Genomic DNA, 22,433 nt, shown 5'->3' with positions numbered 1-22,433 from the left:
ACCCTGACTGAAGTCCATGCTTCCTCAAAGTACAGTGCTTCCAATTATACTTCTCAGCAGTAACGAAATGTCTATACTCAGCCAGGCGGTGCAAACACCTTTAATCCCAGCATGGGGAGGCAAAGGCGTTTTTATCTTTTCAGTTTGAGGCCAGCCTGGTCTACAAAGTTAGTTCCAGGACAGCCAGGGCTACACAGAGAAACCCTGACTTGAAAAACAAATTAATTGATAAAAAACAAAAATACATATGGTACACATGCTAAATTGATGGCCTCCTTGAAGCCTGTGCTTCACACAGTCACCATCAGCTGGGACAGCACTGCACAGGGCGGCGCCTGTTACAGGGGAGCGAGAATTGCCGACATGGAAGGATAATTTTTGCTGTTACCTTTGGCCAGGTCCTGGAGTTCCTGTGCAGCCCTGACGATGACTCCCGCCACTCTGAAAGGCAGCAGGTATGAGCGCTAGCAGGCTTTGCTAGAGACTGGGAGGAAAGGTCTGTCTTAGTTATCTTTGTTCTTGATTGATAAAATGCTCTAACCAAAGCCCTTAAGGGAGACAGAATTTCTTTTAGTTCATCGTGGCTGAGCAGTTGTCTCTGTAGGGGCTTGAGGCAGATGGCTATGTTAACACACACTCAGGAAGCAGAGATGGACAAAAGCTGGCACTGAGCCAGCGGTTCCCTTTTCCTGCAGTCCAGGACCCAAGCACAGAGAATGGTGCTGTCCCCTGCAGGGTGGCTCTTTCCTCTTTCCACTCCGCAAGCATCATCAAGACAATCCCTCCCAGGCTAACCTAGTCATGATACTCCCCCCCCCCCCCAGGTGCTCCTGGAGCCTTCCTGGATGGTCTCAGCTCCCGTCAGTCAGTCAGCACTCTCACGGAGCGAGCCAGAAAGAGCTCTGCTGTAGTGGCTTCACTACACAACAGGGACATGATTTGGACAGGCTCGAGCTCACAGGTAGTGGCAGTCAGTGGATGCGAAGATGTGTGCAGAGCATAGCCAGGCAGCCCCAGCCCGACAGAGCGACCTGCACCCAGCGTGCCCGCATCATGTAGTGGCAGTCAGTGTTTGTTCTGCCACTCTTCCTAAGGTTCTGTTCTGAACCACAAACTACAGGACCCTAAGTGTTGGTGCGTTCAGTTCTGAGGATACACTAAGGTGCTGCCGCACCGCCATTTGGAGACTAGAATCCACCTCCCCACTCCCACACACCCCAGTTAATCACTGGGACAGTACTGGCTACCATTTCTTCTCAGGCCACTTTCGCGAGAGGTCCTTCATAGCCTGTGCACTGAAACTGTGGGTGCTAAGCCAGCCCACTTGAAATAGTATAAGTCACAGGATTTAGAGTCGTGGCTGTTGGGTGGCTTTCCTGTGTGTAGTGCACAGCCCACACACAGAGACTCCACGAAGAGTAGGCTGGCAGCCGTGAACTCTAGCCGCTCCGCCGTCTCCCAGGCACCGTGCAGAACAAGAGAACAAGGCCAGTGTTTGATTTCCTGTTAACTACACTGAGTACAAATAGCAGCGAGGGAACTTTTATTTTATATATACCCGTTTGTCTATACCGTGAGGGCGGATCGCAGTGTGCTTGGTGTGAGCATATAACCTCCTAGAATAAAAGGCCTCGTTGACAGAAGGTGAATTAACGTGGTGTGTTTCCTTTTCAGCTTTGCCGTTAGTGCTTATGCGGCCAAGTCTGAACATTAAAGCCAAACCTTGAAAAACAGTCACAGCACCTTATCCACACTAATTACAGAGGTGCCCCATTCACATGGCTCTCCCTCCTCAGTCTTTGAAATACTGAAAATTAATAAAAAAGTTTTCAAGGTCACAATTCAGATTAGGACATGGTGACTTCCTTCCCTGCTAGCCCAGGACTCCGTCCATGGGTGCATGTATCAGATTTGGTTCATGCAGTATGTCTTAGTGTTTTCCAGTGCTGTGCTCATAGTCGATGATTAGCTCCCCAAGTAGTTCTGGTATGATTGTTGCCATTTATGTAAATTTATGTAAATGAACAAGCTGAGAGTAAAACATGACTGCTCTGGCCAATCAGATAGCACTTTGTGTTTTTATCACTTTCTGTAGTTAGCAGACAAGATGAGGGGTTTCCCCTGGACGTTTCCTATTTCTCTGTGCAGTCCTGTACACTCATACAGCACCTGCACACACCCTACCCATTACTCTCTTGTTACTCCTCACAGGGAACATTTTGAATAAAAAATAAATAATGCCTTTTTCCTCTTTACAATGTAATGCCTACAGATAGACATACTTCAAAAAATTACATTTATTTACTTTGTGTGTGCGAGCATAAGCCGCAGTGTGTGTGTGTGCAAGGCAGCAGTCAGGATTAAGTCTCTCCTTCCACCATGGAGGCCCTGGGATTGAGTGGATCAAGTTGTCAGGCCAGGGGCAGCCCCTTCACCTACTGCCAGCCCAGACAGTCACACTTTTTAGCTTAACTGCGGAACTAATATTTTTCCCACGTTCTTTACCAGAGACTGACAAACTATCTATGTCAAGGAACCAATGAATAAACATTTTAGCTTGTGTTGACCACAATGGCTCTGCCTTCTTTTGTTTGCTTGCTTGTTTTCACAACCCTTCAAAAGTAAGATTTTTTAAACAACATTTTGATGATTTATAGGCATGTCACTATGGCTTATTTAGTCTTCCAGTGTGTTGTTACAAATTATGGAACTGGAAGATGCCTGACTGCACACCTGTGTGCCACCTCCCCCATTCATGCACGCCTGTGTGCCGCTGCCCCCATTCATGCACGCCTGTGTGCCGCGCCCCCATTCATGTACGCCTGTGTGTCAGTACCCCCATTCATGCACGCCTGTGTGTCATTACCCCATTTATGCATGCCTGTGTGTCAGTACCCCCATTCATGCATGCCTGTGTCAGTACCCCCATTCATGCACGCCTGTGTGTCATTACCCCCATTCATGCACACCTGTGTGTCATTACCCCATTCATGCACACCTGTGTGTCAGTACCCCCATTCATGCACGCCTGTGTGTCATTACCCCCATTCATGTACGCCTGTGTGTCATTACCCCCATTCATGCACACCTGTGTGTCATTACCCCATTCATGCACACCTGTGTGTCATTACCCCATTCATGCACACCTGTGTGTCATTACCCCATTCATGCACACCTGTGTGTCAGTACCCCCATTCATGCACACCTGTGTGTCATTACCCCATTCATGCACACCTGTGTGTCAGTACCCCCATTCATGCACGCCTGTGTGTCATTACCCCCATTCATGCACACCTGTGTGTCATTACCCCCATTCATGCACACCTGTGTGTCATTACCCCATTCATGCACACCTGTGTGTCATTACCCCATTCATGCATGCCTGTGTGTCAGTACCCCCATTCATGCATGCCTGTGTCAGTACCCCCATTCATGCACGCCTGTGTGTCATTACCCCATTCATGCACACCTGTGTGTCATTACCCCCATTCATGCACACCTGTATGTCAGTACACCCCCATTCATGCACGCCTGTGTGTCAGTACCCCCATTCATGCACACCTGTGTGTCATTACCCCCATTCATGCACACCTGTGTGTCAGTACCCCATTCATGCACACCTGTGTGTCATTACCCCCATTCATGCACACCTGTGTGTCATTACCCCATTCATGCACACCTGTGTGTCAGTACACCCCCATTCATGCACACCTGTATGTCAGTACTCCCATTCATGAACACCTGTGTGTCAGTACACCCCCATTCATGCACACCTGTATGTCAGTACACCCCCATTCATGCACACCTGTGTGCCGCTGCCCCATTCAGATGCAGCTGCATGGGAATAAACAGCCTCAAGAGCAGATAGAGCAGCAAAATTTGATGAAATAATGGGAAATGATGAATTTTGAGTTTCATTACCTTTGTTTTTAACATAGATAGTTATAAATTAGTTTAATATAATTTTTAATAATACTGAATAACTTGCTCACAAAAATCTGTGATGATACTCTAATGAGTTGGTGAGATTGTCTTCAACTCATTACATTATTTTATTCCAAACTGACACAGTGAATAGGTTTCTTTCCTTTTTTATTGCATATGACATTACATTCCAGTGCTCTAAACAGATTAAATTTGGGTCTTGAATATAAAATTCAGATCAGTTTTGTTTAACATCAAAATAATAAAAAGTTCTTGGTGCAGGTTTCCTGGCACCCTGGCCGAGCTGGCGTGCAGGCCTGAGGTCCTAACTGCACCGTTGTTCTGCCCACTCTGTCTCCGGCCACTATGGGAAGTGATGTGAGCGCCACTATTTTGGCTTTTATTGTTTTTGGTTTTTTGTCTTTGTTTTCGAAATGAGGTCTTGTTGTAAAGCCCAGGCTGGTCTAGAATTTATGATCCTCCTGTCTCAGCATTCTGAGTGTTAGGATTATATGTGTGTTCTGTGACACCTGGATTAAAATGTCCCCCTTTTTTTGAGGCAACTTTCATGTGGCCCAGGTTGGCCTTGAATTCACTACGTGGCTGAGCTGACCTTGAATTCCTGATCTTTTTGTGTGTGAGGATTGTGGGCTATAAAACTGCTTCAGAAAAACAACTCTGTAAATCACAGAAAGCAGTCACTGCTTTACCAAGATTTCTTCAAGGTCAGAGTACTTTTAGAAAACAAATATTGTGTTTTAATGTTTACCCTAGAGTAACTCTACTAGAGCCCCACAAAAGGAACCATGTTTGATTCCTAGCATCCGTGGGGATGCAGCACCCTCTGCTGGCATCCACAGGTTCCAAGCATGCATTCATGGTGCACATATATGCAGCAAAACACTCATACATATAAAGTATAAACAAATAAAAACCAAACTTCTTAGAATGATATATACAGGTTTTTAGAGGTTAGTTTGAGTGTGCGGGCTGTACCTGAAGATGCTGTGGTATTCCTTCCATGTTTGAAAAGGAGAATCAGCACGTTAGTGAACACAGTAATAAGACACAAGGAAGACGGTGATGGGCTTGCATGGGTGAATGGACTCAGAGAACAGTAAATAAACCTCACAATGTTTCCTCATTTGTTTTAAATTTTCAGGTCCTTTTAGAATTGCTTCAGGCTGGAGGCATAGTTCAATTTGAAGAGAGTCGGCTCATCCGCATGGCAGAAAAGGCTGAATTGTGAGCTGTTTTGAAGTTGTATATTAATTTTCCATAGTACTGTTAATTCTCTAATGTGAAACCTAGTTTATTTTGCATTTCTGCTATTTTAATTAAGAAAGGGCATAGGAATAACAGCCTCAGTAACAAAAACATAAACCTGAGGTTTTTTGTTTGTTTTTATTTTTTGCCTTTCACATAAATTCTAAAAGTTAGCAAAATTTGAGAAATGTATAGCCTAAATTAGAAATGTGTATTTTCTTTAATGTGAAAGTGAACAAACAGTCTTCCTGTGTTCACCTTATTTATACTGGTATTTAGTTATGTCTGGTGTTTTGAGGCAGGTTCTCACTGTGCAGCCCCAGGCTGTCCTGGAATGTGCACCGTATGACGTGTGTTTGTCTTGTTGCTGTCTCTGCCTCCCACGTGCTGGCACCATACACATGCCCAGCTCTAGATTTTTTAAAGTAATATACCTGTGGTATTTGTTAGATTATGACAGTTATTAGCATAATAAATAAGATGCAGTGTGTTAACACTCACCTAGTTTATTGTATTTAGTTTTGAACAAACAAACAATATTACAAATCATTGATACCTAGCACCAGCTATTTCTTTAGAAAATAGACAGCATACTGTCTCTTTAAGGTCTTTGTAAACAGCATTCAGTAGCATCTTCAGTCAGGAGGCAGGAGAGAGGCAGACACTCCTCTTTCTTAGATATCTAATACCCATTACGTGCCCTTGTCTGAAATACCTGGGACCAGATTCCAGAGGTTCTCAGCGTTCGCATATTCATGTGATTTACTGTGTCCCTGATGTGAATTCCAAGTCTGAGACGCCTTTGTATTTAACATTCTTAGACCTTTATTTGGCACTAAAAATGACATCATTCCCTTTTACACACGCTTGAGTAAAGTTCTGAATGTCAGAAGCACAACGCCACCTGCCTGTTTGGCAACTGAAGTTTGTCCTTTCTCGTTCCAGCTATCAAATCTGTGAATTCATGTATGAGCGAGCACACCAGTATGACAAAATCATTGACTGCTACCTGCATGACCCATTGAGGGAGGTGAGTTCAAAGACAGATTCACCTGTGTCTGAGCCTCCCCCACATTCTCGCTTCCCTAGCCATAGTCACTTGGTTTTTGTTGAGTTTCTGCTATAATTAAAACATGTAGTTCCTGAAGTTTGAATATATAACTCTGTGATGGTAGTTAGCAATTGTAGAATTAAATATTGTGCTAGGGAAGAGGGTGGTGTGGTTCTGGAGGGTAACAGAGGACTGTCTTACACCTAGCGTGCAGAGAAGTCTTAGAAAAGCAGCGTGTAAGCTGACTTTTAGCATTACAGAAGCCACTCAAAGACGAGCTCTGAGATAGGGAGGAATCTACAGGGGAGTGCTCAGGGAGGAGTACTCAGGGAGGAGTGCTCAGGGAGGCGTGCACGAGAGAAGTGCATGGAGAGGAGTGTTCAAGGAGGAGTCCTCTGGGAGGAGTGCTCGGGGAGGCATGCATGGGGAGGAGTGCACAGGGAGGAGTGCTCAAGGAGGAGTGCACAGGGAGGAGTGGACATGAAGGTCCCAAAGCAGCGTGAAAAGAACATCTTCAGAGACCGGAGATCAGTGGATGAAATGGGAATCAGTACAGATGGAGCATAGTTGACAAGGCATTACCAAAAGCAAAAGTGTCCTGTTCAGTTTGTCAGTGAGGTTAACAAATTGAGACCTGATGTAGGTGGAATAGACTTAGAACTTCAGAGAGGCTACCCTATGGCTTTTGCACTCACTCTTCCTCTTTAATGCCAGTTTCTATAAAGTATCTCCAAACCCAAATGGTTTTTTATCTAATAATAGATGTTTGTGGAGGCTGCTGTCGATAGCAGCCGTCTTTGAGTTCTGCTTGAGTGAAGGGCTGAATGCATTGTCTTGTGCTCACAGGAAGACGTCTTCAATTATATCCACAACATCTTGTCTATTCCTGGCCACAGTGCTGAGGAGAAGCAGTCTGTGTGGCAGAAAGCAATGGATCACATGGAGGTACCCACTCCGAATCCTTAAGGACTGTTTTTGACAGTTTCATGTTTATATAATGAATTTTAGCATTTTCATGCCTCTTTCCCCTCATTCCCCTCCTTCTCTCATTAGAACCCTTCTTCTGAGTCCCCTTCATACTTTTAGTCAGGGTTTCTATTGTTGTGAAGAGACAACAGGCCGCTTGTTGGTTCCCAGCCGCTTAGCCTCGAAATACCACACAGAAACTATATTAATTAAATCACTGCTTGGCCCATTAGCTCTAGCTTCTTATTGGCTAACTCTTACATATTAATTTAACCCATTTCTATTAATCTGTGTATCGCCATGTGGCTGTGGCTTACCGACAAAGTTCCAGTGTCTGTCTCCAGCATAGCTACATGGCTTCTCTCTGACACCGCCCTTCCTTCTCCCAGCATTCAGTTTAGTTTTCCCTGCCTAGCTAAGTTCTGCCCTGCTATAGATCCAAAGCAGTTTCTTTATTCATTAATGGTAATCATTGCATGCAGAGGGAAATCCTACATCGAGCTTGAGCATATGCGAGACCTCAGTGCCCACCTCCACAGTGACACCAACACAGGCACACCTACTCCAATAAAGCCACACCTCCTAATAGTGCGTTCCCTCTGGGGGCCTTATTCTTTCAAGCCACCACAGTTTTCACATCTTTTTGTGTGCGACCCACTGAGTGCCCAGGTGTGGGTAAGAGGTTATTTGCTGGAGCAATGGCAATGCCACTGAAGAAAACAACACCCATCTCCCCCAACTCCCAATAATTGCCCATATTCTCTAAGGATGGGATGGGTCCTCATGGGCCCCTCCTCCAGGATGAAATGGTGATGGGCTCTGTTGTACAGATGACCACAGCTTCAGTAGGTTCATGAGTCCAAAAGATGTCTTTTTACTGCATACCCCCTTCCTCCAGCTCTTAATTCTTCCCATCCCCGCTTCTTAGATATTCCCGGAGCCATGGAGGGGGCAATATAGCCATTCCATGCAGGCCTGAGAACGCAGGACTAAGCACGCCTCCACCACGTGTTCTTGGCACTGGAGCCCGTTATGGGTTTCTGCGTTAACCTCTGCCTGCTAATGAAAGATTTACTAATTAGGGCTGGTCACAACACTAACCTCCACTGACCAGATGGAGCTGGGGCTGAAGTATGGGCACATTCCTTACCTCAAATGGTGACCAGAGCTGGGACTGCTAAAACTACTAAATTGTACCATTTGAATGGGTGTTTTTCAAGTTAACTTTTGCTAGCTAAGTAGTGGCAGATATTATGGGAGTTTTCCTCAGTAACTGTAACTGTTTTTCTTTTTTACATAATTCTTCATTGATTCTTTGGGAATTTCATATCATGCACCCCAATCCCTCTCGCCTTCCAGTCCCTCCATATCTGCCCCTCACCCTTGCAGCATGTGTCCTCCCAGTATTAATTTAAAAACAAAACAAACGACCTCACTCCTCCATCGTTCCGACTCATCTTCATTCTAGTGGCATCCGGAACTGTGGTGTGTCATGTAGTACATATACCCTTTGTCCAATCAGCCCCACCCACAAAATGTTCATTGCCATGAGTCATCGGTCTGGCTCAGGACCTCTCGCACACCGTCATCACCAGACCCTCACCGAAATTCCTCTCGGATATTCTGCGGTTACCATTCTGCAGGACCAATCCCTTCATCCACTCCAGCAGGTCATAGATGGAGTAAATCCTAGGGGAGGCAGACCCAAGGCCCAGAGAGGGGCAGAGCCCATTCTCTAAAGGCTCATGCCATCAGGGCCACCTCTCCCATACCCGTGGTGAGTGGTAGGACCATCTCTCCCAAGTGCGGGAGTGGGGGCAGCTCTCCTGCTGCAGTGTCTAGTGAGGGGCGGGGCCAGCTCAGCATGACCCTTGGATTTTAGCACATAGGATTTCTGTTATTCCCTGTGCTAACACAGGCCATGGGCATCATCACAGATGCCAGCTGCAGCAGGAACATGGATCCAGACATGCCCTTGGCAGCAACTCAGGCCCAAATGTCACCTTGGCCCCAGTGGCAGCACAAGTCACCAAGATCCGTGTAGCACGAATTCTAGTTGGTCTTAATAATAAAAACTTAGAGTCAGATATTAGGGGGTGAAAACTGAGGGATCAGAGAAGCAGAGTAGCCTCTACCAGTGCTCAGACTAAAAGGGTGGTCCTGTCCTCAGACTGTCCTCAAAGTGCTTCAGACTGCACTGCTCCTCAGACTGCACTGCTCCTCAGACTGCACTGCTCCTCAGACTGCACTGAGCTCCTGTCTCCTCCCGCCTTACAGTCCTCTCTGCCCAGCCGTATCACTCCTGTCTCCACCTCCCTAGTGCTGGGATTAAAGGCAAGTGATCCCAAGTGCTGGAGTCACCTTTGTGTGAGATCTGTTTCTCTTTTCGACAGATTCAGTCTCCTATAGCCCAGGGTGGCCTTGAACTAACAGATCCCTCCGCCTCTGTTTCTTGAGTCCTGGGATTGAAGGTTTGTGCCACCACTTCCTGGTTTAACTCGGTACTCTGATCTTCAGGCAAGTTTTATTTCTTAAAACACAAACAAAATAGCACTATAGATCAGTATGGCACTGATGGCAGCAAGGCCCTCGGACACCAGCATGGTCTCAGGTGGCTGTCCAGATCCAGGGCATCTGCTCATTGCCCAGTGGCAATAGGAGTCACAGACATAACCCAGACCCTGGCTGTTGCTGGGTCACAGACCCAGACATGTCCCACCATAGCAGTCTGGGCCTAGGCGACCCCTTGGCCCTGTGTGGCAGTGCAGGTCACCCAGATTGTCATGGCCATGGTGGTAGCAAAGCCCTTAGACACCAATATGGCCACAGGCCACACCCCCAGACCCTGGACCTGTGTATGGCCTTTGATGGTATATGGGCCATGGACGTCAACACAGAACCCAGCTGTGGTAGGACCATGGATCCAGACATGGCTCTCAGTAGCAGTCTGCACTTGGATGTCATCATGGCCCCAGGTGGCAGCGCAGGCCATTCAGATTGGCTTGGCGCCCATGGCAGCATGGCCCTCAACACTAACATGGCAGGGTGCAGGACCTGCTCTGCTGTGTTCTGCAGCTGGGCTCAGCCTGCTTTCTTAGAGCACCCCAGACCATCTGCCAGGGGTGGCACCACACACAGTGAGCTGGGCCCTCCCCCATCAATTGTCAATCAAGAGAATGCCCCACAGACCTGTCTGTGATCTGATGAGGAATTTTCTCAAGTAAGGTTCTTTCTTCCCAGATGACTCTAGCTTGTGTTGAGTTGACATAAAACTAGCCAGGACAATAATATTTGGTAATATAAGCTTTTTCATGTTTATATCCATAATAGTCATCTGAAGATGGAAAGTCTGTCCATCTTCCAGCGTCTTTTTCAATTTCTTGAGTGCTCTAAATCTTTGACTGTAAACGTCTTTCACTTCCTTGGATTTATTTCAAGAGTTTTCATGTTTGTTTTGTTTTGTTTTTAGCTATAGTGAATAGGGTTGCATTCCTGATTTCTCTCGGCCTGTTCATTGCTGGTATATAGGGACAGCTACTGATTTTTTTTCTCACGTTGATTTTGCATCCTGCTAGTTTATGGAAAATATCAGTTCTAAGAATTTACTGGCAGAGTCTTATGGTCTTTTACATATGAGGTCATACTGTCCACAAATCGTAGTGAGTCGACTTTGGTGTCATTCCATGTTTTAATGGACATGGCTTCCAGTTTTTCTCGTGTTTAGTATAATGTGGCTGCAGCAAGCCTTTATTATGCTGAGGTATGTGTTCCTACTATTCTTTCTTGCTCCAAAGTTTTTATCATGAAGGGAAGGGATGCTGTTGCATTTTGGTAGAGCCTTTCTGCATGAATTTACATGATCTGTGTTTTCTGTCCTTGAGTCGACTCATGCGGTGTATTGCATTCATGGATTTGCACATTGTGAACCATCCTAGCACACCTAAGATCAAGTTGACAGGTGTTGAAATTAATTTCCCACTATTTGAGAAATTTTGCATTTATCTTCATCTGGGATATTGACGACAGTACTAGTTTGTATTGTGTCTTTATCTGGTTCTAATATTGGGGTAGTATTGACTTTCACTACAAGTGTAACAGTGTCCTTCCTCCTCCTATTTTGTGGGGTAGTTTGAGAGCATTGGTGTTAGTCCTTGAAGGAATTGCAGAACCTCCCAGCCACCCCTTCCGGGCCTATACTTTTTCAGTTGAAAGACTTATTTTTGCTTCGATTGCATGTTGGTTATAGATTTATTTTACTTGTTTCTGTCTTCGTGGTTTAATTTGATAAGTTAGATGTATAGACATCTATCTATTTCTTCTAGCGTCCCAATTTATTGAAATATGTTTTCAGAGCATGCCCTTACAATCTTCCGCATTTTATTGATGTGTTGTAATGCCTCAATTTTCATCTTTAATTTTATTAATCTGAGTCTTTTTCTTTCAGTTAATTTTAACTCTGGGTTTGCTAATCTTGTAAAGAAGCAACATTGTGTTTCATTGATTTTTTTTTATCTGTTCTCCTTGTTTCCATTCCATTGACTTCCATCCTATTGTTTTAAAAAATATTTTATTTTGTTTTATTAATGCACATATATGATAGTATGTGCACATGTGTGTACAGAGGCCCAAAGAGGGCATCAGATCCCTTGGAGCTGGAGGTATAGACATTTGTGAACTGCCCCATCTGCATCCAAACTTTGGTCCTCATGATTGAGAAGTAAGTGGTCCTAACCACTGAGCTATCTCTTCAGCTCCTCTGTTCTAATCTTACTGGTTTGGGATTTGTTTTGTTCTTATTTTCTAATACATTGAAATACATCATTATTTGAGAGATCTCTGGTGTTTAAATATGGGTATTTGCAACTGTAGGCATTCCTTTTAGAACTGCTTTCATTGTATCCAGTTACATTTGGTATGTTGTATTTTCATTCGATCCTAGGAATTTTAAATTTCTGATCACCTCTATGAACCATTCATCATTCATTGGTGTGCTGTTCAGTCTCTATGAGGGTTTTGTTTGTTTGTTTTTGTTTTTCCTAGAGTTCACTTTGGTATTGAGTTCTTGTTTTAGTCCCTTGTGATCAGATAGAATACAAGAAATACAAATAGATGGATCCTGTTTTAATCTAATATGGTAGTCTGCATCTTTTCATTGGAGAGTTGAGGCCATTAATGTTTAACAGTTATTTCATTAATTCCTTTTATTTTGTTGTTTTTGTAGTTTGGAACTTTCCTACACTTTTTGCTTGCCTACTTTTCTAAGTACACTTTATTCTTAATGACTTCGTTGATGCTTCTTTTTCTCTTCAATGTAAAGGATTCTTTCAAGTATCTTCTGTAGTGACCTTGGTTGTCATGAATTCATTTGGTTTATATCTAGCATGGGTAGCTTTTCTTTGTCCTTTGTTCTGGTTAGGTCTCCATTGCTCTGATAGAACACTGACCTGAAGTAGCTTGGGGGAAGGAAAGGTTTCATTTGGCTCTCAGGATAGGTACGTCATGGGGGTGAAGGGTGGGGAGCTAAGGCAGGAGCCTGAACTGGGAACCCAACCAGAAAATGTGGAGAAATGCTGCTTACTGACTCTCTTCCTCTGCTGCACAGGCCTGCCTCCCCAGCCCCACTCAGAGTGTTTTGGCCCTCCTGCATCAGCTAGCAATTAGGAAGATGCCTCATAGACATGCCCAGAGAACCGTCTCATGAACAGTGCCAAGTCCTCTCTTCCTGGGCGTCTCAAGTTGACAAGCAAGATTAGCTGTCATGAGCCCACTCACTCCCTGTCAACTTGACATACAAACATATCATGATTAAATAATAACTTGCCTTTTTTGGTTTACTGAACTTTTCATTTTGCCATCATTAGTCAAGATCTCATGGTATCATTATGGTATCATTATTGATACTATAATATAAAACACAACCATATCAGTTTGAAATGTCTAAATTTTCTTTGAAAAAAAATCCAAAATCTACTAACTGTGGGTACCTGGAAAATTCAAAATAAGTTATATATTTCTTAATCCAAGAAGGAAGAACCAGGGCACAAATACAATCTGAGCAAAGCAAAACTCAGATCCAACAATGTAAAATGCTTCATGTCTGATACTTCTGAGAGAGATTCACATGAGCTCTTCTGAACTCTGATGGGCTTGGGCAGCCCCACTTCTCCAATTCTGCCATCCACAGTATATGCAGCTTGTCTCCTTGACTTAGGCCAGCTCCACTCCACAACTACCACTGCTCTTGATGGTCATCCCATGGTCCAGGCATCTCCAGTCCATGGGAGTCTCCACTGCAGCTGAAGTTGCACCTTCAGCAATGGCCTCCTGGCCTCCCCTTCAGGAACTAACCTTGCCACATGGCACCAAACCTTCGCTGCTCTCCATGACCCCTTCAGTCCTGGACCATTCTCCTGCAACTGAGACTGCCCCTTTACCAACATCCCCTGCCTCTCATAGTGCCAAACCTCTGCTGCTCTCCATGACCCTTCCTGCCTTCAAAATCAGCACCACGTGAAAGATTCTTTGACGTTGCTGAGTTTGACTTCCAGCTTGAGATGCAGCCTGTACCAGAGACGGAGCTAGAATTTTAGCTAAAGAAAATGTGAGGCTCTGCAGGGAGCTTGAGGATCTTTCTCTCTTCTGTCTTCCCATAGCTCCCATGGCCAGAATCCAGAATTTCATAAAGCAGCCACTCTCCAGAAAACCTAGAGTAGCAAAAAACCAAAACCAAAACCCAAAACCCTAATTCTGATTTACAGTATGGGATTTTCTAACTTTGCTAATTGGTAATGTGACCCCTAAATTAAGGCCATAGCAGCTCATCTTAAAGGACACTACAGAAGCTCATGACAATACCGACCCCCTGTCTATGTGTAGCCCATTAAGTGTACCATTAAAAAAAAACCCTTGTCTTTTCTGTTGTCTGCAGGAACTTGTGTCCCTGAAGCCCTGTAAAGCTGCAGAGCTGGTTGCTACTCACTTTTCTGGACAGATTGAAGTGGTTATTGGACAGTTACAGGTAGGGACTGTGAGCATATGATGAAAGGGGCATCTTTGTCTGAGGGCGCTTGATGGTAGTTATCACCTAAATTCGTAGTTGCCAGATAATGGTAGGTTCATGGAGGTGGAGGTGGTGGTGGTGGTGGTGGTGGTGGTGGTGGTTGTGGTGGTGGTGGTGGGTGCATGCGCCCTGTGTATGTGGTGTCTGTACTGTGTGTGGTATGTGTAGTATGTCATGTGTGTTCTATGTATGCGTTGTGGGGGTGGGAGCAGCTGTGTATTAATCTCTGAGTTCATTTTGGATATCACATGATGATATTAAGTGTCTTTGAAGCTCTAACCTACACTAGTCTGGAAATCTTAGCCCATAGAAGATGCTCCCATTTTTCTGGCTATGGGACCCACAATCCTATTCTATTGGTGGTTCATGTGGCTTATGCCACCCCCAGCTTGAACCAGTGGTAACGTTTGGAGTTTTTTCAAGGGACGGGCTCTCTAGATGTGGCTGCATGCATGGTGAGCACTGAGGAGCTTGCGAGATGTACTGTGCGCGTGTCTGCTGTTGCTCAGTGTTTACCACCACAGCACCAGTATGGCGCTGGCTTATGAGGATTAGAAGAGAGCTAGGCGATAGGACAGCGTGAGAGACTTGAAGTACAATCCACAGCCCTCGATGCAGCAGCAGTGGTCGAGAATGATGGCAAAATGAAAAGTTGAGTAGGGAGTAACGGGAGACAAAAGTGGGACTCATTCATTTAAACCTGTGTGGCTCCACTGCACCACGGGACTCAGTGCTAGGCTCCGAGGAGCACGGAAACACTGATGTGACTACAGCTTGATGCCGTCGAGCTGTGCCACAAATGCAGTAAAGGGGCCATGGGAGCGAGGCAAAGGAGAGTGATGGGTGGGCGAGGGCTGGGAAAACAGCGCCAGAGCTGCCAGGACTAGGACAGGTGTCTGATTTGCAAACAGAGTTGGGAAAGGTTTTCTTGGTTAATAGGGCTCTGGTGTGGAAGGACGTAAAGGCATGGTGCAGCTCTTGTGTTCAGAGGCTGGGCAAGTCTGTAGGAAACATGAGGCGTGCTGGGGGAAACGGCTTCAGTGCAGCGAGAAGCAGTGTTTTAGAAGGGGTGAGCTATGATGATAGGGCCCAGAAAGTACGCGGCTTGAGCCTATTGTAATACTAAGAAATTTATATTTCTGTGTTGGAGAAAGACCAGTGGTTTAAGCAAAGGATGGTCTTGTTAGACCTTCTTTACAAAAGATTAACTTTGGAAAAGAGCACAAATGGAGCAGTAAGCTCTTGAAAAGCAAAAGGGCCAGGCAAAGCGGTGGTGACCAGAACAAAGTCAGTGGCAGTGGATTTGGGGTCCAGATAAATTTGTCCTCTTAGAAAGTAGCTCAAGGGCGGGAGATATGGCTCAGAGGTTAAGAGCACTGGCTGCTCTTCCAGAGGTCCTGAGTTCAATTCCCAGCAACCACATGGTGGCTAACAACTATTTGTAATGAGATCTGGTGCCCTCTTTTGGCATGTGGGCATACATGCAGGCAGAACACTGTATATATAATAAATATGAATATCATTTGTCAGTCAAGTCAGTAAAAGCTGGGTGTAAGAAAAAGGCAACTGTTTGATTGTGGTTTGTTTGTTGAGTTCTATGTTGTTCTTCTAAAGAAATTGTATTTTACTGTCAAGTTTTAGTGATCATATAAACCGCATACAGATCTTGGGTAGTTCCTTTACTTTTAGTGCAATTTGCTTCTGAAGAATAGTTCCCAGAATGCTTGGAATGAAAAATTAGCCAGAATATTAAGTTATAACCCAAAGGAAGTGATGTAAAATAGAATAAACCAATACAGAGAAGACAGGATATGAAGACTGATGACCACTAATGACTATATCTGAGTCTTTTTAAAGAACGAGTGTGTATCCCTATACTTGTATATACACATGAATAAATGTGTGGGTGTGTACACTCACGTGAACATGCACCCGTGCCCTTTTCCAGTATGAGTTTAAGCCTTAGGTTTTGTGCATGCTAGGCACAGATTCCATCTCTGAGCTACACCCCTAACTGTAAATATATTTCAAAATCATATTTAAAATGATACTAATATTTTTACTTTTTATTATTATTTTTACTTTGGATGTTCCCTGCTTATTACAGAAGAAATTTGAATACACAGAAAAAAAAACCCTCATTTTTGCTTAGGCTTCTAAGAACTTGGCAACTATATTTATGTGGTATAAGACTTTTATCCCATTTAACTGTGGCTACTCTTTGACAAAGGCAGGAAGATAAGCTGGGGTTTGGGGGTGACGGTAGCCATGGAGGGTTTGGTTTTGTTTTCACGTAAAGAAACTGTACACTGAGTCACACAGTCATGTAGCTGGTGAATTCTGGAACTAGGACCTAGATTTCATGGTGTACTGATAGCTCACTTCACAGCTGAGTTGATTCTGTTGCAGAGATGATGAGCAGGACTTGGAGGTCATTGTTAATGTGGACATTAAATTTGCCCCAAGTGTCACTCCCCCACTGCTAACTGTCTCACAGCAGCCCCTATGAGAGGCAGAGGACAGGTGAGCCAGGCTGGGGCTGTCTCTACAGCCCAGGTCTACTGTCAGCAGCAAGGCCCGAGCACTGGTCGCTGGAGCCCCTCGTGCTGGGGAAGCTCTGTGTGTCCTCCCACGTGCTAGTGGCAGTCACTGGAGCCTGAGAGTCTGCAGTGCCATTGTAGGAGCAGGCTCCATGGTGCAGCATCTGCACTTTGAAGTGGCTGTCTAGAGTGCTTTAGCATCGCACGATTTTGGAACTTCTGTCTTTAATTGTACTTTTTATTTTTTCTACTCAGAACCAGGTCTTGCTTTTCAAGTTTTTGAGGAGTCTTCTTGACCCAAGGTATGTCAATAAACTTTGGCTGTCATAATACACACGTGGAAGGACGGGAAGAAAGAAGCTGCAGTTAAGATACTGGCTCTTGGCATTCAAACAGTAAATTAGCTCTTTATTTTTAATATAACAAGGAGTGATTATTACACAGATAAATCGTCTCTGCTCTGAAAGAAGATGTGAAGTCGTACTTCAAACATAAGCATTCACGATGAGTTCCCACTGTCGTGAATTAATAGTGAAGCTCTACATGCAGACTGTCCATTCAGGAAGGACCCTTTCCACCCTTGGTCCCTGGCCTACACCTTACTCTGTGGTGTAGACGGGACGAACATCTAGTTCCCAGCCCATCTGTCAATTTATTCACCCTCAGCCAATAAGTTTAGCTTGTATAACTTCCTGGTAATGTAGGAAGGGCAGTTCACATGTAATTTTTAGTTGTTGCTCTAAAAATAACCAAATCTCAGTGAAGCAAACCCCAGGAGATGATGGAATTAGTAATGGATATGTGAACAAATCAGTCCCACATGTGAGATCCTGAAGTTCAGTTGTGACGGGGTGGAATGCTAACGCTAGGAGCTGAGCGGGGGACGGGTAACATCCTCTAAACAGCTGTCTTGAGTTGTGTGCTGGATTACATCACGCATTTACAAGTACATAAAGTACTGTGAGCGTGCCCCCATGCCTTGCTTCCTTCCCTTCTCATGAGCCCCTCTGGCCCCAGGACAGTTCTGCTTCTCTCTTTTCATCTGTATGTACATGATCTTATGCAGTTGTCTTGGTCTAGCACCCAGGAAAAGCATGCAATGCTTTTCTTTGAGACTTAATTTGCTTAATATGATGCTCTCCGGTTGCATCCATTTTCCTGCAAATGACGTGACTTGTTCTTTGTGCTGAAAATGATTTCTTGTCCATTCTTCTGTTGATTGACACCTGGATTGGTTCATCACATAGTGGTTGTGAATAGCTACAGTAAGCATTGGTGTGAAGTGTCTCTGTGATGTGTTGACTTCCAGTGTTTTTCGTAAACACCCAGCTGGGTCACATGGTGTCTTAGTTAGGGTTCTACTGGTGTGACGAAACACCTTGACCAAAAAGCAAGTCAGAGAGAAAGGGGTCTGTTTGACTTTACATTTCATCTCACTGTTTATCATTGAAGGAAGTCAGGATTGGAACTCAAGCAGGGCAAGGAGCCTGGAGGTAGGAGTTGATGGCCACAGAGGGGCGCTGTTTATTGGTTTGCTCCACTTGGCTTGCTGAGCCTGCCTTTTTCTTTTCTTTTCCTTAAATTTTATTTTGAGCCTGCTTTCTTATGGGACCCAGGACTACCTGCCCAGAGATGGTACTACTCATAATGAGCCGGGCTCTCCCTCATCAGTGCTAATTAGGAAAACGCCCTCCAGGCTTGTCCACAGCCTGGTCTTATGGAGACATTTTCTTAATTGAGGTTCCCTCCTCTCAGATGACTTTAGCTTGTGTCAGGTTGACATAAAGCTACCCAGCACCCGGGGTATTTTTAGTGCTGATTGTTAAGGAGCACCCACAGTGGCAGGGCTAGTTTATACCCCCCAGCAGTATATGAGGCTTCTCCTGGATCCGCATCCCCAACAGCGTTTGCTGTTTCTTGTTGTCCCGGTGATTGCCCTTCTAACCAGGACAAGGCAGAATCTCAATTTAATTTTTATTTGCATTTCTCTTTTTCCATCTACTTTTGGCTATTTATTCTTCATCTTGAGTTCTTTGCATAGTCTACATATGACCCATCTGTCCCATGTATAGCTAGCAGAGATCTCCCTTCCTGGAGGCTGTCTCTTTACTTGGTTTGTGGTTTGTGTGTCTGTTGTTGGTGCTGTCTCCAGCTGACTGGAGTCCTATTTAGAAAGCCCTGACTTACCCTGACATTGTAAGTATTTTTCTTATTTCTTCCACTGCTAGGCTTAGAGTCAGGTTTGACATGAAGGTCATCTGAGTTGATTTTTACACAGGGTGACTGAGAGGGATCTCATGTGCTCCTTCTACGTCCAGCTTTCCAGCATCATTTGTTGACAATGTGTCTTTTCTTCAATGTGTATTCTTGATGTTTTTGCCAAAAATTGGGGGCTGTGGCTGTGTGGGTTTATATGTAGACTCCCCCCATTCTGTGCCTTCTTTGTGTGTCTGTTATTCTTTGCCTGTTACAGCAGCACCATGCTGTTTTTGCTGCAGTGGTAATTTCAGCCTGATCCTGGACACGGTGCAAGCACCATCATGGTTCCTTTCCCTCCAGAGTCTGTCATCTTGACTGTAGCCGTTCTGACTTGTGTGAAGTGGGTCTCAAAGTGGTTTTAGTCCGCCTTTCCCCAGTGGCTAAGAGTGTTGAACACTCTTTAGAATATTTGTTACCCATATATTGTTCTTTGAGAACTGTTTAGTTCATTGGTACATTTATTGATTGGCAGGGGTTTTTTTGGCATTTAATTTTTTTTTTTTTTTTTGCAGTTTGAAAAGTATGCATTCCAAGTATGACTCCTGTCTGATGTGTAGCTGGGAAAGGTTTCCTTTGCTGTTCACAGAATCCTTTTGATTTCATGTAAAAACTTCTTGGCTATACTATGTATCAAGATGCTTTCACGGTATTCTCTTCTTGCAGTGTTGTTGTTTTGGTTTTAAATGAAGTTCTTTGATCTACTCTGAATTGGCTTTTTTCAGGGTGAGAGATGTGGATCCCATTTTATTTTTCAGCAGGTGGAAATCTGTTTTTGCTAGCACCATTTGTTAAATAGGAAGGCTTTTTTCCAAGTATATGGTTTTTGACACCTTTGTCAAAAATGAAGTGGGCATACCTGTGCAGGTTTGTTTCTGGGTCCTCTAATATGTTCTGTTGGTCTGTTTGTTTAGTGCCAGTACCATGCCGTGCGTATCACTATAGCTCTGCAACATAGTTCGAGGTCCAGTATTGTGATATCTTGGCAGTCAGTGCTCTTTCTGCTTAAGATTGCTTTGGGTATCATTAGTCTTTTGTGCTTCCATATGAATTTTAGGATTTCCTCTAGTTCTGGAAGAGGTCAGTGAAGTTTTGATGGAATTACAGCAAATCTGCAGTCCTTTTGACAATATAGACATTTTTATAACATTAGTCTTACCAGTTCAGGAAGATAGAAGGTATATTAGTAATCTTCTCTTCTTTGGTTAGCTTGATTAAAAGTTTGTTGGTTTTTGTCTGTCTTAAAAAAACAACAGCCAACTCTTTGTTTCATTGATTCTTTGTGTTTCCCCCAACTTACAATACATAAGACTTTAAGGAACAACATTAAATTATATGAGGTCTCTTTTTTTATGAACTTCCTTAGAAGTAATACATTCTTTTTAAAATTATTCTTCGATAATTTCATACATGCATACAATGTGTCTTTGTCATATTTATCCCCCTTCAAATCCTCCCAGACCTTCTCCACCCCTTCCTGCCTCATGCTCCTTCCTCTGTTTTTCTTTTTAGCTTTTCTTTTGTAAATACTGAGACCCACTTAATACTGCCTCTACACACATGAGTGTCGGGTCAGCCATCCACTGGAACATGGGCAACACCCCAGAGTCCACATGGTTGGTGAGAACTGATTCTCCTTCTACCATCGACCACCAACTACCAATAGCTCCTTGCGAGGGCTGGGGCCTCAAAAGCCCTTCTCCTTCCATGCTGACATGTGTGTTGGCTTGATCTTGTGCAGATCTTGCTCAGGCAGTCAGAGCTGCTCTGGTTTTCTGTCATGTCCAGAAGACATTGTCTTGCAACAGTCCCCCAAAGACCTCTGGCTTTGCAAACTTTCTACTGCTCTTCTCTAAGTTTCCTTGAGCCTTTGGGTGTGGTGTAGATGTTTATGGCTATGCACTCAGTAGCCATTCATTTTCCATTCTTTGATCAGCTGTGAGTCTCTATTAACTACCATCCAAATAGAGAATGCTTCTCTGCTGAGGGCCAAGAGCTGCACTAATCTGTGGGTATAAGCTTAAGTATTTAGAGGGAAGTAGTTTCTCCAGGAGGATCTATGACTTCAGCTACAGGCACTTTGGCCAGGCATGAGTTCCCTTCTGTGCAGTAGTCCTTAAATCCACTGTAAAAAGCAGATGGTCACCCTGTAACCACTATTGTACCAAGAGGCACTATCTTACCACGATGGCCATTATTGTAGCTTGAAGAACTCACTTCTGTGTAAGACCACTGATGCCTTCTCTTCCCAGTGGTCTGCGTAGTGCCTTCTGTACTTGGAAAACTAGCTAGCAGGGAGGCTTCCAGATCAGCACCAGCTTGATTGGTTCACTGTAACCAACATGTGTGCTAGCAGTAGTCAGCAGACTGATAGGGTTTCCAGATATTTCTCCAGGTGCCTCTTGACCTCAGTGTGACAAGTCAACAGTTTGGATGGTTTCATTCATCTCCAGTGACGAGTCTACAACTGTATGTTATTCTTTTTCAAATGCCTCGTATTAGTTTGGAGGCAGTTTCCCCTCTGCTGTCTGAAGGTTCCCTGGGATAAACTGGCAGCATTAATGAAAAAAAAAAGAGGGACATCCCAGCATGGAAGGCAGTCATAGCAGTTTAATTACTCAAATACTCAACACGATGAAGAAACATACACTATTCTAAGTAAGGAGTAGAGAGTGAGAAATGCAGGCAGTTTTAGGGGATACTAACTTATTGGGAGAATTCAGTGAGGTTCGAGAATGTATAATGATCTCAGACAAATTCTGATCTTTAGAGTGGACAGTGGTTTCTTATAGAGCCAAATGGGACAGCAGTGTGTGTCAAATGCCTGTCCAGTCTGATGACAGACTTTACTCTCTTCCTGTGACGAGTTCAGCTGAGTGCTCAGGATGGGCCCAAAGGGATTGTTTCCCTTTTAGTGGACCTGGACTCGCTGCTGAGGGAAGGGTGTACTAGCCAAGACGGATACCAGCACTCAGTCTCTGGAGAGTGTTCTCAGAGGCCCCCATGGTGCCTGTCCACTAGTCCACAGATTGACTAGAATCAGGTCAGGCTCTAGGAAAGCTGAAGTACAAAACGAGGGAATATGGAAATGCCAGGAACAAGAGCACTTCACAGAGAGGCAGATCAGACCCTCCCTGCAGCTCTCTGGAAGCCAAGTCTAGAATGGTTTCGCCTTTATTTCTTCCTTCTCTGTTCTTAAGAAAACAATTTAAAAACTTCCAGCCCTATTCCTCCGTGAAAGCACCTATCTGTACAAACAGGGAAAGTAAGACATTTTGAGAGATGAGGGTGGCTTGTTTGTTTGTATCAAAATAGAATGAATGGCCTTTGGTTCAAATTAATTGGATCCATATATATATACACACACACA

At 44.3% G+C, this 22,433-nt stretch overlaps 1 protein-coding gene across 4 annotated transcripts in view; it reads left to right on the top strand.

The window, feature by feature from the left end:
* Positions 1-22,433, top strand: part of Vps8 (VPS8 subunit of CORVET complex) — a 216,731-nt gene that overhangs the window by 108,751 nt on the left and 85,547 nt on the right. For all 4 annotated transcript variants that reach the window (XM_038345871.2, XM_038345872.2, XM_038345876.2 and 1 more), the window contains 6 exons: positions 399-455; positions 5,087-5,169; positions 6,136-6,220; positions 7,088-7,186; positions 14,136-14,225; positions 17,063-17,109. In XM_038345871.2, the coding sequence (XP_038201799.1) occupies positions 399-455; positions 5,087-5,169; positions 6,136-6,220; positions 7,088-7,186; positions 14,136-14,225; positions 17,063-17,109 (461 nt within the window). The remainder of the gene's footprint in view (positions 1-398; positions 456-5,086; positions 5,170-6,135; positions 6,221-7,087; positions 7,187-14,135; positions 14,226-17,062; positions 17,110-22,433) is intronic.

The sequence above is a fragment of the Arvicola amphibius genome, chromosome 10 (assembly GCF_903992535.2).
Source record: "Arvicola amphibius chromosome 10, mArvAmp1.2, whole genome shotgun sequence".
Classification (NCBI taxonomy): domain Eukaryota; kingdom Metazoa; phylum Chordata; class Mammalia; order Rodentia; family Cricetidae; genus Arvicola; species Arvicola amphibius.
The sequence above is the reverse complement of the archived record's forward strand: the minus strand, read 5'-3'. Positions and strand labels throughout refer to the sequence as shown.